Source organism: Ambystoma mexicanum, chromosome 4q, assembly GCF_040938575.1.
Source record: "Ambystoma mexicanum isolate Mex_15411 chromosome 4q, UKY_AmexF1_1, whole genome shotgun sequence".
In the NCBI taxonomy this organism is placed as follows: Eukaryota; Metazoa; Chordata; class Amphibia; order Caudata; family Ambystomatidae; genus Ambystoma; species Ambystoma mexicanum.
In genome coordinates, this window is record NC_090928.1 from 1068447693 (window position 1) to 1068466035 (window position 18343).

Genomic DNA, 18343 nt, shown 5'->3' on the forward strand with positions numbered 1-18343 from the left:
TGCTCTCTTCCTCTACACCTTTACCCCTCCAATAGACTGCTTATCTAATCTTATAGCCAGCATGACGGATCCAAGCTAGGATCATATCACTTTGACCACTAGGTAACTCACATGGAAGTGTTTGCTCTCTCCCCCTACACCTTTACCCCTCCAATAGACTGCTTATCTAATCTTATAGACCACGTGACGGCTCTTAGGTAAGACCAAATCACTCTAGTGGCTATCTAGCTCACCTGGAGGTGTTTGCTTTCTTCCCCTACACCTTTGCTCCTCCAATAGACTGCTTATCTAATCTTATAGCCAGTGTGACGGGTCCCAGCAAGGACCATATCACTCTTGCGACTAGCAAGCTTACCTGGAATCGTTTGCTCTCTTCCCCTAAACCTTTACTCCTCCAATAGACTGCTTATCTAATCTTATAGCCAGCATGACGAGTCCCAGCTAAGACCATATCACTCTGGCGACTAGCAAGCTTACGTGGAAGTGTTTGCCCTTTTCCCATACACCTTTACTACTCCAATGGACCGCTTATCTATTCTTACAGCCAGAGTGATGGCTCCCAGCTAAGATCTTATCACTCTGGCGGCTAGCTGGCTCATCTGGAAGCATTTGCACTCTTCCCCACACCATTACTCCTACAATAGACTGCTTATCTAATCTTATAGCCAGCGTGATGGGTCCCAGCTCCGACCATATCACTCTGGTGACTAGCTAGATCACCTGGAAGTGCTTGCTCTCTTCCCATCACTTTTTTTTAATTAAAGTTTTTATTAGTTTTTATAACATACAAACAACAAAACAAGCCTGACAGTGCAGGTTACAATCTTCCAAGCATCTTATACTTTTATGCATTGCCACTGCCCTTTACTAACCCTCCCCCCTTAACTTGAGCATACTCCCCTATCCCTCCAATGTTCATTCCTCCGGGGGCGCTTCTCTGTCCCTGCTTCAGGAGGTATCGTGCTCGCTTGGGTTGACCACAAGTTGTCTCCAGGCTACCAGTGATCCCACTTCATCTTCCTCCCCCCTGTGGCCACTTCATACCATACTGCTGTTTATGCCTCAGCCCATTTTTGAAGATCATGTCACCACACCTCTATCCTGGGTCTGTGGCAGGCTTTCCAGCCCATGGCTATTCTGCGTTTGGCCAGAATGCAGGCCAAATCCTTACGTTTGCTCACATATTTCAGGTTACATGGTCTGGTGAACCCTCCTATCATGCATGCCCATACAGATTCCACATTCAGCTTAATTCCTTTCTCGGTTAAGCAATGATTAATCTCACCCCAGAATTTCCCAACCTTCGGGCATGCCCAGAACATGCGTTCACTTCCCCACATTTTGGGCATGTTTGTGTCCGTGTGCTTTTGAATCGGGTAATCTTTTGGGGGGCGGGGGTCATATACGCCCTATGGGTTACATTCAGCTGGATCTGTTGTAGTCTTGCATTCCTAGATACCTTTTTGTAATATCTCTGTGCTCTTTCCCATTGCCCGTCTTGCATGGGTTCCCCAGTGTCCTCCTCCCACTCCCATCTCAATTGGGTCACTTCCTTTACTACCCAGGCCATTACCAGTTCTTATATCTGGGATATCTCATGCCCCCCTTTCAAGATAGCATACATAGTTTCTATGGCTGTATCCGGTTGATCATCTATTTCTGTTTCAGACCATGTCTCTCTTACCTGCCTTATCAATCTAGTGTAGGTGATGTATTGCCCCGGGTGCACTCCGGTTTCTTCAACTAGCGTTTGAAATTCTATTATTTTCCAATCCAGCCATACATCCCACAGTGTTGCTATACCCACCGGTTCCCAGTGTTTACGTATCGTCCTCCTTAGTTGCTCATCCACTCCTCGCAGCGCCACTAGCGGCACTTGCGGGGAGCCCGGACTCGGGTTCTCCATAGCCCGACATGCCATACGCCACATCTCCCAACTCAGTTCAAGCAGCTTCGATCGCCTTTTTATCTCTGATTTAGGCAGCCATATCAGTTCTTTCAGGAAAAATGGGGCACATTCATCTCTTAGCAGTCTGGATTCCGCTGTCGTGTCTTCTATTAGCCACTTAGCCTCATACTGTAGCTGCCCGGCCAAATGGTTTATCTCGAAGTTAGGCAATCTTATGCCCCCCCCCTCTATCATACGTGTTTTGTAGTTTCCACAGGGCAATCCTATTTCTGGTGTTGTGCTAAATAAAGCCTCTTAATAAGCTCTGTAGTTTACCAAAAAAGCATCTGGGCAGCATATTTGGGATATTCACAAAAAAATGCAGCAGCCTAGGCAATACAACCATCTTCAACAATACCACCCTTCCCACCATGGCTAGGGGGAGTTTGGCCCAAAACCTCATGCTGTTTTCGATGTTTGCTACTGCCTTCTCTGTGTTATGTTTGTGTTCCTCTTCTACTTCATGATATATATCAATCCCCAAGTATCTAAACGTTCTGATCTCCCAGGGTATCTGTAAAACAGGTAGGTGTTCTTGTGGGATTTCTTTATATCTCCCTAGGGGAAATATACACGACTTCTTGGGGTTGACCGCTATGCCAGAGAGTGACGCGAACCGCTTCATTACTTCTAGGATGTAGTGCAGGTTTTCCTTTGGGTACCCTAGGTACAGCAGCACATTGTCTGCATATAATGATATTAGATGCAGTCCTCCCTTGGTGTAGACCCCTACCTCTTCCTACTGTTGTCTTAGATATCGCTCAGGGTTCTAGCACGAGGATGTACAGCATCAGAGACCATGGGCAGCCTTGTCTCGTTCCTCTGCTGAGTTGCCATTTATCCGATATAATCGCCCCCGTCTTAACTCTAGCTACTGGCGAGCTATATAACAGTTTCACCCACCTCAGGTACCCAGGCCCCATTCTATATTCTTTCAAAGTCGCCATCAACCAGGGCCATCTTACGGAGTCAAAGGCTTTCACTGCGTCTAACTAAAAAATTACTATTTCACCTGCATCGCCATTTGCATGTTCTATGACGCGGTGGAGCCTTCTGTGGTTGTTGGTTATATTTCGGCTCGAAACATATCCGGCCTGGTCAGGGTGTATAAGTTTGCTTATGACCAGTTTAAGTCTGTTTGCCAGTACTGCTGTGAGTATTTTGCTATCCTGGTTTAGCATGGATAGCGGTCTATAAGACCCGCAATCCGTGCTTGGCTTGTTGGGTTTGAGAAGCGAGGATAATGATTGCCTCCCTCAGGGATTCTAGTAATTTTCCTATCTTGAATGCCTCATTTAGCATTGCCAGTAGCGGGAGGAGCACCTCCAACCTGTATGTTTTGTAGAACTCATTAGGGAGCCCATCTGCCCCTGGGGTTTTTCTAGTGGGTAAGTGTTTGACCACTGTTTCTAGTTCTTCTAGTGTGATTGGGGCATCCAGGTTCTCTTTCTCCTCTGCACTCAGTTTAGGTAACCCAATATCCTCTAATGTCTCTTTATCTCTTGCACTTCTGCCATCCCAGTGTCTTGGTATAAGTGTTAAGAAATCCCCCGTGTACGCTCCCTTGAGTATCCCATATCTGGCTATTTTCTCCCCTCGTCTCTCTTATCGCTGGTCTGGGCGTCTCGTTTTTGTATAACAATGCCAGCAGTCTCCCCAGTTTATCCCCTCCTGCATGTTGTTGTTCTATGTATGTCTTATAATTTAAGTTACATAACCTCTCCCAGTGCCCATTACATTCTTGTTGTAGTTGGCTCATGGTATCAGCGTCCTCCTGTGAGGAGTCTCCTTTGCACATGATTGCCTCTAGTTTCCCTTCTGCCTCTTGTAGTTCGCGTATTATGCCCCCTTGGAGCCCCTTGGATCTGGATATCGCTGCCCCTCTCACCACCACTTTAAATGCCTTCCACAGTGTACCCTCTGATGCTACGCTGCCAGTGTTATTCTCAAAGTACTCTATTATTTCCTCCCTCAGGTCCTCTCTGAACTCTGCATCTTTTAGTGCTTAGGGTCTGAGCCTCCACGTTGGAATCTTGCCTCTGGGGGGCTGATGCTGCCATGTTAGAACTAAGGGTGAATGGTCCGACTGTACCCTCACTTTGTATTCCGACCTCACTGTCTCCCTGGTGAGTTCTGGATTAACAAACATGTAATCTAGTAGTGTGTACAAGTTTTGTGGAGCTGAGTAGTGGGAGTAGTGTCTATCATTCGGGTGGTGTTGCCTCCATACGTCTTCCAGCTGGAAGTCGCCCAGCAGTGTCTTCGGGGTTCTGGCTGCGGGGGTGGGTTTATCTAGTTTTGTATCCGATCTATCCACCCTGGGGTCCAGCGCACAATTAAAATCTCCTCCAGATATGACCGCGCCTCCCAGGTATGAGCTGGCTTTGCCATATAGGGCCTTGAAATAGGCCACTGTATCTTGATATGGGGCGTATGTGTTAATGATGCATATCTCTCTATTTTCCAGCATTCCTCGTATCACCATCCTCCCATATGGCTCCACTGTAGACTGCAATAACTGAAAGGGTATATGTGGCGCGACCCAAGTAATTACCCCCCTGGCATATGCTGAGTATGTTGCTCCGATAGTAGTCCCCTTCCATTTTCTTCCTATAACCTCCTGTTTTTCTTTCATGCGGTGAGTTTCCTGTAATAAGGCTATGTCTATTTTTTTGCCTCCTCAGGTACAGTATGATCTTGTTCCTCTTCAGGTAGCTATTGAGTCCCCTGATGTTCCAGGTTGCTATCCTAAATTCTCCCATCTTCATCCATATTCCGCCCCGGCTCTGTCCTCCCTTATCCTCTACCTAATGCGCGGCGGCGCTTGGGTGGAGGCTCGTTCACCAATAATTACCACTGCAAACTCCCCAACTCCCCCCAGCCTCCCTCTTCCCATACACCTTTATAACTCCAATGGACCGTTTATCTGTTCTTACAGCCAGAGTGATGGCTCCTAGCTAGGATCTTATCACTCTGGCGGCTAGCTAGCTCACCTGGAAGCATTTACACTCTTCCCCACACATTTACACCTCCAATAGCCCGCTTACCTAATCTCACCCTCCTGATCCTGTGTAATAAATATTGTGGGAGATCCATGATTTAGAACTCTGACCCATTTTGGGGCGTGGCCCCACTATAGAAAAATATAAAATATATAACGGAATAAATTAACTACAGTGAGATCATGACGGACAACTTGAGGCAGATTACACACTTACCCACACATTCGAAACATGCTCATGTTACTTGTGACATTAGAACGTTCTTTATTTCCTATCATGCTTGGATGTGCAGAGTCTAAGTGTGTCTACTTGAGCTGCCCCCTCTCTTAGGCACAGTCTCTGGGCATCAAATTATTTAGCGCTACCAGGGTGGGCCTTAGTGGCGGCAGCGCCTCAGGCTGTATAAAACAAAGTGGCAGCTTCCCCTCCCTGCATGCCCCTGGGCAATGGGGGGGGCGCCAATTTTGAGTCAATCACTGGAATAGGGCGCTCCTGCTAATGCATGAGTGCCCTATTCCAATGAAAACCGCCACGCTCCCGTGTCAGAGCGGGGAGGTAATCATCTGACTAGGGTACTGATCCAAAGCCGCGGGTGCATTTAATAACAAAAGGGCGCCTGCCGCGCCTTCTCTCACTACGCCAGCTCAGGGGAACCCTTGAAAGTCTCCCCTGAGCTGTCGTAGCAGGGGGCTAATGGCGCACCGGGCGGTCGCCCTTCCCGCCCGCCCCTAAGGCCGGGCATGAGCGCTACCAAGGATGGGCAGGTATCGGGGAACTTGCCCACGGCTTTCCAGACTAGAGCGTTGCGCGAAAGGAGGTTCTACTGTCACCAAGGATGAGGGTCAGTGTCAGCTAATGTCCCTATACAGCCAACCCCTCCAGTCAGTGGGTATGTTGTGGGGATCGCATCTAAAGTCAACTGTTTAGGAATGAGGTGCTTACCTCGTAGGGCTTTGCTTTCACGACATCACCAATTTCTCTGAAAGGCAAAAGAAAAGGAAAAGGGCTATTGTCTTCTGTTAGCAAAATACTTCACTCATCGCAACTAAACAAAAAACTCCAGATATATTGCAAAACTTCAACACTCATGCTGCTCCAACCCAGTGACTCTAACAAGTCTCAGATGATCTGCTATCCAGCTCCACAGACCCCTATAATTCCGCTGCTGTATCTTGGATGTGGTCCGGTGCCTGTTGGTGGTGCCAACCCACTCTATATTTTGGCAGCCAGGAAGGCCTGTATAGCCATCCACATCAATGAGCACCTCATCACGCCTAGGTCCACCATTAGCCGAGGGCTCGCCTTGGTGATGATATGATATGGCATTTATAACGCGCCTATACACAAGTGTTTCAAGGCACAGTTTGGCTCCTCTTGGGTGCCAGTGATTGGCCAGTTTAATGGCATTTTCCCACAACTTTACCACTAGCCACAGAGGTGAGAGCAGGACCCCAATATCCTGGCATTTATTCCACTAATTGGGTATATTACTTCCCAATAGTACTACCCCAGTACATCTTACTTTGCCGCCCCTGGTCTCACTGCATGTCATCGTCTACAGATAACATGTGACCCCACTTAGGGAAACAAACTACAACCAAAAGGTGATGGGTGGCTTTGAATTTATCATAACCACTAGCATTGCTCGAATCAGCCCTACATGCCATTGTTTTGAGCCCTTCTGTGTCTTTATAGAAGGGGGAAAAAAAGAAGGTGGATGTTCCCAGCTTGGGGAACTCCCGCCCCCTGCACACTATCCAAGATCTGTATAAACAGAAAAATAATTTGACAATGAGGTGTACTCTCATGAGACAATGTAATGTAACACTGTCATCTAGAGTCACCAAAAGGACTTCATATGTCTTTAGGAAAGTTATAATGTAAATAAGTACAGTAACAAGATTTTCACACAATGGTGAAAATCTTGTTACTGTACTTATTTACATTATGTTTTGATTGAAAATTGTTGTTCAATCTGACCCACAACAAATTAAGAATTTATGAACTTTCCTAAAAACATATGAAGTCCTTTTGGTGACTCTAGATGACAGTGTTACATTACATTGTCTCATGAGAGTACACCTCATTGTCAAATTATTTTTCTGTTTATACAGATCTTGGATAGTGTGCAGGGGACGGGAGTTCCCCAAGCTGGGAACATCCACCTTCTTTTTTTGTTCAGTACCGACCCAGGTGCCAAGGTTGAGATATTCTCCCCTGCACCTCAAGTTTTCTTAAAATCAAATAACTTTAAATACCTAGAATTCTAGTAAGTTACCTTGATACAATTACCATCCTAAATAGAGGTGTGCATAGTGTTGAAAACACAGTTCTTGTCTTTATAGAAGGGGACCAGTCTATGCAAACCAACCTTGGTCTGCCACCACTGGGAGAAGTCCAGTGTGAACTGCGCAACTTGAACCTCAAGGCCGCTCCTTCCCGGGACAGGATTCAATTAGCCCAAGAGGCTTTAGAGCCCTGCTGGGCCTTATCCCTGAGATACAGCTGGGCACCTATCGTGCCCCTTGCAGGGACCCTTCTCTGGTCATATTTCTCTCAGGGGGACAGACTTTTAACAAAAACATCTTGGATGGAAGGTTTCGAATAAATCATAACCACTGGCATTGGTCTGGCAGCCTGCCATACCATTATATTAGGGCTCTTGCATCATTACAGAATAGGACCAGCCATATGTATTTATTTATTTGTCATTTGTATAGCGCACATAGCCCGGAGGCATCTAGGCACTTATGCAAAGAAGCTTTGGTTCCTAAACCAATGGGAGCAGTGATCCCTTCCACAATCACCACTCTATTCTGCTAATGTTGTGGAGTGCTACATGAGCCCCTGCTCTTTACTCCCACAGTTAGAGGGTGACGGCCTGCTATAGCGCACTCGTTGTATGCATTTATCCACTTATGCGTGGTCAGCAGGTGCAGCTTCCCTCCACTAAGATGGAAGACTGGTGCTATGGCCTACGGCACAACAGACAGCACAAAAAGCAATGAACTCAGAATTCATCATTTGGTAATGAAATTGTCTACTCAGATTATGATGTCACCATTACCAGCCTGGCACCTCCCACTCATTAAGGGCCTGCTATGGTCTGTCTGTGCCCCCTCCCTGCAAAAACAAAGAGGTGATGGCTGGAAGGTTTAGAATGAATCTTAACCACTGGCATTGCTCTGGGCAACCCTCCAGACCATCGTTCTTCGCCTGCCAAGCCATTACAGAAGGGGAAAGACCATATGCAAATCAGGCTTGGCCCCACCCCAAAAGGGGCAGTCCAGCCGAAACTGCTAGGTCACATCCCTTCTGCACGAGACCACAAGCATCCCCAAACATGTTTCACCCTTGTTGGGGCTCATCAGTGAGGAGTAGCTTAGGTCTCTAGGCCCAGCAGGCACGGGACCCACGTCTGGGCGTACTCGTCCCACTCGGGGTGACAAAGCAAAAACAAAGAGGTGATGGCTGAAAGATGTTTCTCATTTGGCCATATCAAGGGGGCTAATTGCCCCAGGCATGCCCCATGGTTTTCTATGGCAGCCATCTTGAAGAGGTTATTGTGAGTGGACAGAGGGCTCTCGGTTTCAGGTTTTTCAAACCCAGTGCCTTAGAAACGACCATTAGCACTACGTTTAGGTACCAATAGCATTATTGGCCCCTGAAGCCGGGCCATACCAGCTCCTTAACTGCTCTTAACCCTGGATAACGGACTGCACTTCCCTTGTGACCTCTAAAACCTTCGATGTGGGTTCACGGCAGTTCAGAGCTTGTATTACTTGCGACTGCAGGCAACAAGACTAACATAAAATAATAACCAATGACATTGTCATTCAGAACCAAAACATGTATGTTCGTATTCACACGCCATTTATAACTCCTCCTTCCCACACTGCCACCTACCTGTGTGTCTGACCACCGAAACACAAACTTCACATCATGCCACTAAAGTCCAGTGTACCGTTCTTCTGTATTAGTCATCATTAAAACTCAGCTCGAGCCCCACCCTCCAGGCCCCACCCTCCTGTTCCGGTCCCCTCAAACGCAATATTGAACTCTCCCGCCCAGAAGCTACGTCGAGGTATCCAGCCCCGGTGATGACGTAAACATTAACAAAAATGCATAAGCGCCTTCAAAATGCAAGATGTGACTTCATTGAAATCTAACCAGGCGGGCCGGACACATGAACACGTCCCGTGGTGAGTGATGGGTGACGGAAGGGGCGCGCGCGTCTATGTGCATATCGCCCCGCCCCCCAGCATGGCTGTCAGGCTTACATGGCTTTGGCCTGCTTCTCGGTGAAGACGCGCAGGCAGAAGTCCCCCTCCTTAAAGGGCTCGAAGGTGGACGGCACGATGAGGTACTCCCCGACGGGCAGCTTCAGGCGCCCGGACACCTCTCGCAGGTTGATGAAGGTATCCGAGCGGGCCACCGTCTTATTCCGCAAGAAGAAATCTCGGTTTAGATGGACTTCCGTGTGATTTTCAAGCTATATGTGGAAACAATGAACACGGGTGCACCTGTCATTAGGTAACAAAGTAGGTATTAACACAGAATCAAGGCACAGGAGTTTCTATCAATCGTAAGAACCTTGGTCGCAATGCGATGAGCTGTTTTTCAGCCATATAGTGACTGTCCACACTCCACACGCTCCCTTCTAGTTTAATTATTAGTCCCCCCGATATCTTATCGATCAGAAAGTGTTTGTTGTTAGGCAAATAATGCGGCCATCGTAACATTTGAGTTAATCTGATATTGCAATGCTCTGGCTAGTGCAAGATGTTAGTTACAGCAGGAAACTACTGTGGCTATCTTCCATCCTTAAGTTTAGATCCAATTTCTGAAAGATGGATGTAATATTAATGTCCTCTTGCCTCACTTTAAGTATGGTACATACAACTTTAAAATATACCTACAATATTTCCCAAATATACTAAGCGGCCTGAGAAAAGGTGTCAGCTGCGTTGGGCCTACCCTGATTCACAAAATATTAATTAACGACACACCAGTGTCTGTATTGTACATTTTAAGAAGCAGTGTGCAGTATACTCACCTATTTGGCCATGTACGTGGCCATATGCACGGGAGAGCCCAAGTCAGTGGCTATCGGCTGAGGGAATGTGTGGAAATGAGTCCAAGGCCTTGATATCATAATCCAGCCATGCCTTTGTAGACACAATGTGTACTGTTTCATGTCAATATTCGAGACTCCTACTACAGTCAACAGTGACTTCAATGAAACACGCGTTTGTTATACAGGCTATCGCTTGAGGCACCTGAATCATCAAAATGGCGGCATTCAGAAAGTGTGCGTGTCATGCTGGGCGTCCAGTACATTCACTGCTGCGAAGTGGGTTATGGGTCAATGGGGCGAGGCTGCTCTGTGTGATTGGTTGCTTTATCGCTTAACCATAGAGGGTGTCACCGCGAGCACAAATAAGGAGTGTGAGTCAAGCGGTGTGCCCATTCTGACAAAGTGGTTGTGGGGGCAGGGAGAGGTGCGGCATGCAGGAAGGCAAATAATACCATACCTCTCAACTCACACGCTTTTGGCGGGTGTCACCCGCCTTGTAAAGGGCTGACTCACCCGCCAAGCCTCCTGCACGCCCATTAATTCCAATGGGCGTCTCACCCGCCAAAAACAAAATCGGGTGATTTCACCCGCCTTTGCAACACAAATGGTTGAGAGCTATGATAATACTATCACTCAGATGCTACAGTACCAATTATACTCAATGCTCTAAGACACTCCTCTTTGAAAGAGCTGCTCTTGTCTCTCTCAACATTTCATACATCGCTCTCTGACCCACGCCCTTAATGGCTCAATACTAATGTGTATTGACAGCTGTGTTTAATGATTTCTACAAATTCCGAGTGCATTGGTTAATGACAGCATTATTTAATTGGTGGCCTTTAATACAGCATGCTGGTTGAGGCCAGCCCATAAACGGTGTAATTATTGGTAATGTTACTGCAGGAGTCAGTGAGGTGTTACTAGAACCACATCTCTCCACACTTCACTTAACTCCTAAATTCGTTATTCCAACTTCCGCCGTAAGCCAATATTACTCCCAATTAATATTAATATAGCTTTATAGACCTCGCATGAGGGCCGAAGGTATGCGGGAGGACCTTTAACGAGGTATGAGAGCCCATAACGTTTTACATTATTATATATTTCTTCAGAACTTAAATATTCCAGGTGGAATATTTAAGTTTAGAAAAAACGTGAAAAATAACATGATAGATACGTCATGCTTATTTATAGTAAATTATTCTTTTCATTCATTTTCACTAATAAACGAAAAAGGGACTGTATATGTAAGAAGATGTCATTTTAAACAAGGCCACTAGAGGGAAGTAAATCACTGTAAGTGCTCGACTTTCTGAGCTAAAACAAAAAATAGCAAAGGCCATATTTGCACGCTATATGATAACTCCCGGGCTATAGAAAAACTCTGAGCCCATACCGGCTCGTATAGCCCGCAAATTGACCAATGGGAAAGGGCTATTCACCCGTCCAGGGTTCTAATTACTCAAATAATTATTTCCACTTGCTCGAGGCTCCCTTATTGTCTCATGGTTTTCCATTTCGTTTTGGCTTCTCCCTTTAAATCATGATTCCCAGTGTTAGCTCTGGAATCTTTGCATAGTTCAGTATCAATTGCATTAGCTCAAGACTCCTTGCCCCGTGTTTAATTTTTCCATGACACGACACTATAAAATACAACATAAAGATAGGTGTTTGGGGCATGGAGTGCTGCCCCCATTAAACAGATGTGCATATCACACTGTGTGCCTTACCTGTCTACCGGCACGGCTAAAGCAGCCGTGTCTCGTTTACTTGTACCTTACCTGTGTACTGCAACGAATGGGGGATGTTTTTTGTAAAGTTGCTTGTTGCAAAGTTATTGTACTGCAGTGAAGGCCTCAATATTACCCATTGGTCAGTTCTGTGGACCCCTCTTCCATATTATTATGAGTGCTCCTCAATACACAAGGGTTGATTCTGAAAGCGGTTTGCTGACCGGCATGTGGGATGAGGCACAAAGGTGGATAGGCCAGTGTAAATCCTTTTGCACTAGCAGACCTGTGCCGCCTGCAGGCAGGGGGAGTGGCTGAGGATTGACTCCTGCTGGAAAAGTATCTCTGATGCATGCAGGGGCGTGGCCGTCCATGCGGCGGTTTCCCTTGCACTTGCTCTTAGCCCTAAATAGCAGCACTCATGCTTGTTATTCGAATTTCTATTATTTCACATTTTCACCTCACAAACAGAATTGCAAATGCAAAAATAGCATTTTCCGCGATGGGCCTACTGCACCTGAAACACTGGCATCCAGGACCATACTCACTGGAGGTGACAGAACCCTGTAAGTGCTCTCTACAAAGCTTCCTGATTGGGAAGGGCAGAGGAAAGGATTTACCTAGACCGTCTCCCAGCAAGCAACCCTTGGCTCTGCCTTCACTTCTGAACCACCTTAATGCTGGTTTGGGCACCTTCAATGCCGTCCAAACGGTTGCAAGTGAACTGCAGGAGTCATTTTCGATTTTGAAGCACGACCGCCTCACTCATTTATGTGTTTTGCTCAACGCTGATGGTCGCTACATCCGAGACCCGCAGAGTCTTATAGCATCCCCAATTTAACACCACCTGCCAAGCGGTGTTGGTGCCGAACCCCAGTGACGCGCTGAGCCGGTCTAGCTCTCTCGACGCCAAAGGCAAGTCTCTCCTTCTCTCCACCCAAGCGCACTGATGCTCTGAGCCCCTCTAGCCCCACACTACTTGCCGCTTCCCAGCGTCTTCGATCTGCAAGTCATCACCGCTCCCGAACAGCACTGATTCATTGGAACCCGTGGCCAACGCTGCCCAATTAGACCACAGATCTGCGGCAGAAGAACCAAGGCTCCTGGTTTGATGCTGAAAAGCCTAGCTCAATGCTGTTGATCCAGAAACAAAAGATTGTAAAGGTATTTGATGAAGCGCTGTCACCCTGGTCTGCCTTACAGGGTCCTAGTGACTTTTAAGCACCTTTCTGTAATAACTTTGCCATTTTCGTGCTAGAATATTTACCTGAGTACCTCTGTCTTCAAACGCAGAGTGCCTCTTTACTGTTCATTTTAAAGTCTCCTTTCTCTGTGTTTTCCCTTACAGTGGCGGGTCATCAGTGTTTTTATTATTTGTGTGCGTTTTTGTTGGTATAAGTAAAGATTCTTTTTTTTTATAGAAGCTTGTTTGGACATTCTTTTACGTTGGTAGCAGAGTACTATTGTTGTTTGGATGGCTTCTGTACCAGCTCACACTCCTGAAGAATAAACCATCCCTTGGCCTGCACTACCCTAAATGGCAAAGGAGGGCCATGACTTTTCACCTCTATGATTTGGGTAATTGCTGGTTTATTAAGGGTCAGCGCTAGACGTGTGCAGCTGCACTTGGCCCGCGCCTGCTAGGGCCCCACGCAGAGCGAGCCGTTGGCTCCCTCTTGCAGGCTGCAGCGTGGGCCGTGTGCTCAGAGTCCCTAAGCTTGCTGCAGTCCACTGTGAGCACACAAGTGGCACACGCTGCAGCCTGCATCATGACGGGGAAGCTTGCAGGAATATAAAAGGGGCTGCTGTCCCTCGAGGTTTGGCTCCCGTTTGTTTCTTCTGGGCAGGCAACGTGTCACCTGTCAACCTCCTTCTGTGACTCTGGAGCAACAACCCCCCAACCCCTATCCCAGCAGCCCAATAGGCGCTAAGGACCTCATACGCACTGCTGATCACTTTCTTTCTTAAAGCAGAGCGTTTAAAGTGGGTGCAATTTACTGTAGATGGCCTATTTAAGAGACCATTGTTGTGTTAAGAACTGCAAAGGGGCATTTTTATCTTGAAAGCACATGCAAAGCAGCAGTTAGCCGCCTAAAATCTGTGCCTTCCTCCAGCACAATTAAACATATTGCAAAAAACCGTTTTAGCTATTTGCCTTATTTCCACATGTTTAGAGTTACCAAGCCAAAGAGTGTTTAAGTAGAATGTAACATTTTCCTCACATTATATATGAAGCCTGCAAGTGAGCCATGAATATTTACCCAGGATGTGACAAGAGAGGTTGTCATCCTGGAGACTGGAGGGGATATTTTCTCTGGTTCTGGCCCTGTACTGATTTTCAGGGCACAAGTCGATACGTGTGGGTGGACAGTGTCCGCCCACTTTTTTCAACGGGTAGACGAAACCCTGGTTCTGTGTTTTTTGAGGCCAGCATTAAAAAATGTGCTTGCTCAAGTGTTCAGCTACTAGGATTTCACACCAGGTTGTCATGTTTTCAATGCAGACGCTTGACCACAAGAACACATGAAAGTGACATTAAATCTCACGTCTCTTGTTTGGATTTTGTTTTCTTTGGAATATTTCATTATAAATTGTTGGGCTTAAAAGGTGGGCACCTTTTATACTTTGCTAGTGTAGTTATTGGAAATTCTCCTCTCGGATTATCATTATTTCGCTGCTACCTACATACATAGTGGTGATTATCTTGAGATGCCACTTCCTGTGATGTCACTTCCTGTGAATTTATCACATGCAAATTAATGGGCCCACACTTATTTTGCTGCACTTGGCCGCAGTAAATTCTAGAGCCGGCCCTGGGTTTAGTATTAGTGTCGTGCTGAGTGGGTGCTTTAGCCACTATTCATCCCAGACAGCTGCAGAGCAGTAGTAATTTTTTCACTTTTATATTTTACTCTTTGAAGGCATGGGGTACCTGCTTTGTGCTCAGATATTTTGTAATACTCGGCGTCAATGCCTTTTATACATAGTTATAGCCATTCAGTGTAACGAACATTTTGTGTACATGGCCGGCATTGGACACCCGCGTGCTATGAAATGATCCACATTTCTAGTGAGCTGGGTTAGCACCCTTGGAATTCTGCTCAGCCAATCCCTGAGCAGGGATGGCAGGCTCTTGCTGTCAGTATGCTGCCTTGCGTTCCCTGCTCCCTGACCGCTGCGCGGGCCGCCACTTCTCCACTCATTTTGGGGGCCTCTCTCTACCCCTCCCCAAGCAGGTAGTGTGCCTGTGCATGTCCTCGTCTTGTGCTCTTGTGCCTGCCTTGCCTCCTCTCTCCCGCCGGGTCTCTCTGCCACCACTTTCAAAGAGTTTCGGCAACAGCGTCCGCGCCACACGTTTCTCTGGCTTTCTCTCATACCTTGCTTTCTGCTTTGGCAAACACTTGCTTGCAGTCATGACGCAGACCTGGCTTCTGCCGGGTGTTCATGGACTTAATGGGGGCTGTAGGGGTCTTCACCGGCTGGTAAAAACCCTCGGCCCTTGGTGACATCCCTTGTGTTGCTCTGGCCTACCACTTCAGAGCAACAGGCCAAACACATGGGCCTCATCATGAGTCCAGCGGCAGCCGTGTCGGTAAAAATGGCACGGCTGCCGCCATAGTAATTTTTTTTCTGGCGCCCGGCAATGGAGCCGTACCGGGGCATTACGGTCCTGGCGGTCCCGGTAATTCCTCATTGCCGGGCACTGACATTTTTTCTCCCCATTCCCATTTGAGTCCCATTGGATTCAATGGGAATGGGGAGGACTGATGCACCGGCACCATTCATGAATGCATCCGTCATGGTCTGCTCGTGGGTGCCGTTCCGCGCGCCAAGTGCGACCTGGCAGGCGCAAAGACACCCGCGAGCAGAACTCGTAGTTTGACGGTCCGGAAACAACTGTTGTTTCTGGACCGGCAACCTTTGTCACAAATAGAAAAAAATACAAGTAAAGATTGAGATAATCAAACGCAAGTCTTCCTTAACTTTTCCTTAACTTTGGGTTCACCTTTTAGATTAGATTTCCCTTTCTTATATTAGAATCCTATCATTAGAGCATAATTACACTGTTTGAGTTCTAGCATAGGATTCCTCACTCTGATTAAGAGTCCACACTTTAGTTTGGGGTCCTTCCAGCATAATGGCGCACAGATCTCCCCCTTTAGCGTGGCTCCCCTCCCCCCATGCACCCTTTGCAGGTTAGTTTATGGTTTTCCCCTCAGTACCTGATCCACTCCATGCTGCATTGCTTTCTACCTAGGTTTGCATGTGGTAATCTCTTCGATTAGTACATTTTCTTTGCCCATGTCTTGGATGTGTCACACAGTTGTCTAACTATAGGCTAAGTCCCCCCTCCCCACAGTAGTATAACGCTATTGGATATTGATTCGCCCCCCTCCCGCCCCCGGATTGAGATCTCAGATTATCAGCCCCTCCAGGGGGTCTTCATTTGTGCTGTGACTTGTCACTTAGATTCGTTTCTCGCCCCTTCTTCGTTCTCGGGCTAGGCGCTAGGAAATAGGAGAGAGATCCCAGGCCTCATTTGGGGGTATTCATGTTCCCCCTCCTGTGCATCTGCTCGCAACCATTGTGGAGACCCTTGAAACCCCCATGATTTAACTGGCTGCAGTACTAAGAAAAGTAAATACTCTTTGTGCTGAATCTGCTAGCTGTTTTTTTTGTGTTAAAGGCGCTGTTAAGATTCAGAAGCATTTCGTTTTCAAAACATTTTGTTTAAAAGTTTAAAATTAAATCTTAACGTTGGTTAAACGTGTACCCTTCCCCATCTTTCAGGTGAAAGATCATGTGATATGACTTCCCATTAAATCCTTAATGGGTCACGACTTGTGTGATGACCCTCCATCTACCTCAATCATTTTGGTGAAATGACAACTTGGAAACATGTTTTGGGGGTCAAATGTTAAGCAGTACTTGGTCATCTCTTATAATGCTGAGTTTACAATAGGCGTTGACACCCGCCAAGTCACCTGGCCACCCTTTCCCACGGTGTGCAATTGGGAAGCCGCAAGTGCCAAAGGAAGTTCATTTTGCAACATAAAAAAACAAAAAAGCCCAACACTTGATCAAGATGTCCCCCTTTTCAAGAGTCTTGTGGTTCAGAATTCCCCCACCCTCCGTGTCACGTGATCCACCTTTTGTGTTATGAACTTTGATGGGAAGGGTGTAGCTATTTATCATATGATGTGAGCCCTCTGGTCACATCCGAGACACATGTAACGTAGAGCCGCAGACCACTGTTTGGAAGAATGGACAAGTTGGCTTGGGTCTGGAACATTAAGCTAATACAGGACACGTGGGAGAGGCTGTTGTTTTTTTAAAGCTGTTTTGGTACAGCTCTGTCGAGCACCAAAGACCCTCACGACTCCTCGGCCACTGACTCCTCCGACATCAGCAAGACATACCTCTTTTGGAATCTGTAAGAGAACAGGGGAGAGGGCATGCGGTTAGTCTTGTACAGAGTGTTAGTTGTGTAATACCATTCTGCACTAGTCTGCCATGTTCCACATCTCGCTAACCTGTCTTTTAAATCTACAAACTATTATTTCAATCCTATCAGGAGTACCCAAAACACAAACCTAGAGACCATGGCATACAAAATCTGTCACACAGGTCCTTTTCCGCCTTTAGCTTTTAATAATTGCGACATGGCAATGTATTTCCTTTGCCATCCATTATAATCTCATTGAAAAAGCAGTAACACCTGTTATGAAATTTGTGAAGGCTGTCCAATTAAATCAAGATAATTCAAACCTGCTGTACAGGTTTGCTTTTAGGTCAATTACGAGTTAGATCTAAGAAAACGGTGTTATAGGCAATCATTTGGTGTTTGTTCTCACAATGATCTTTAGACATCTTGTTTGTTTGTAAGGGCTGTTAATTTCCGTTTAAGACAGGGAATAAGAACTTTGATTGTCTGATTTATAAGAAATGAACATATTTTTGGGATATTAAACAATCGATTGAAGGAGCAAAATAGTATTGGAACAGGAGGGCGAAGACTTCACGGTCACATCAAAATCAGAGGCAGATAAATAAAGACACAGTGAAAGAAAGTAAGAAGAAAGAACTACATACATAGAGAATGGAAGCAGGGAAGAAATAACCTTTGCTTATGATGGATTAAGATTGAAAGACATCTTTGAATTAACAGCAGACAGGCAGAGATGCCAAGAGATTGAGGAAAAGAAGGACAGCAGGTCTGTAAGGTGTACATGCATCAACAATTGCAAGATAGACCAAAAGAGGAGACAGGTGCAGGTATGTAAGTGGCATAAACAGAACACTGTCTGTAACCTTGGGTGACATACTAAGGGGTAGAGGTTTCCCTCACTAAAACCTCAATGCAGGATTGGTTGGAAAGCTTAGAGTGAAATGAAGAAAGAACAATGTTGAGTACGCTAAGTCCAGGAAGCCTATTGGGAAAAAATTAAGTGATCAACAGTACGGAAATAGTACACAGACCAAGTGAGACAACATTGAATAAAGTTGTGAGCAATGAGAACTTAATGATATAATTGAGGAAAGGACGGAACAGAAATACTATAACCTGAAATGTGAGTATTTTGAG

At 46.3% G+C, this 18343-nt stretch overlaps 1 protein-coding gene across 3 annotated transcripts in view; it reads right to left on the reverse strand.

Moving 5' to 3' along the window:
• Positions 1 to 18343, reverse strand: part of CAPN8 (calpain 8) — a 288408-nt gene that overhangs the window by 89136 nt on the left and 180929 nt on the right. For all 3 annotated transcript variants that reach the window (XM_069608633.1, XM_069608631.1, XM_069608632.1), the window contains 2 exons: positions 9231 to 9442; positions 5893 to 5929 (listed from right to left, as the gene is read on the reverse strand). In XM_069608633.1, coding sequence (XP_069464734.1) covers positions 5893 to 5929; positions 9231 to 9442 — 249 coding nt within the window. The remainder of the gene's footprint in view (positions 1 to 5892; positions 5930 to 9230; positions 9443 to 18343) is intronic.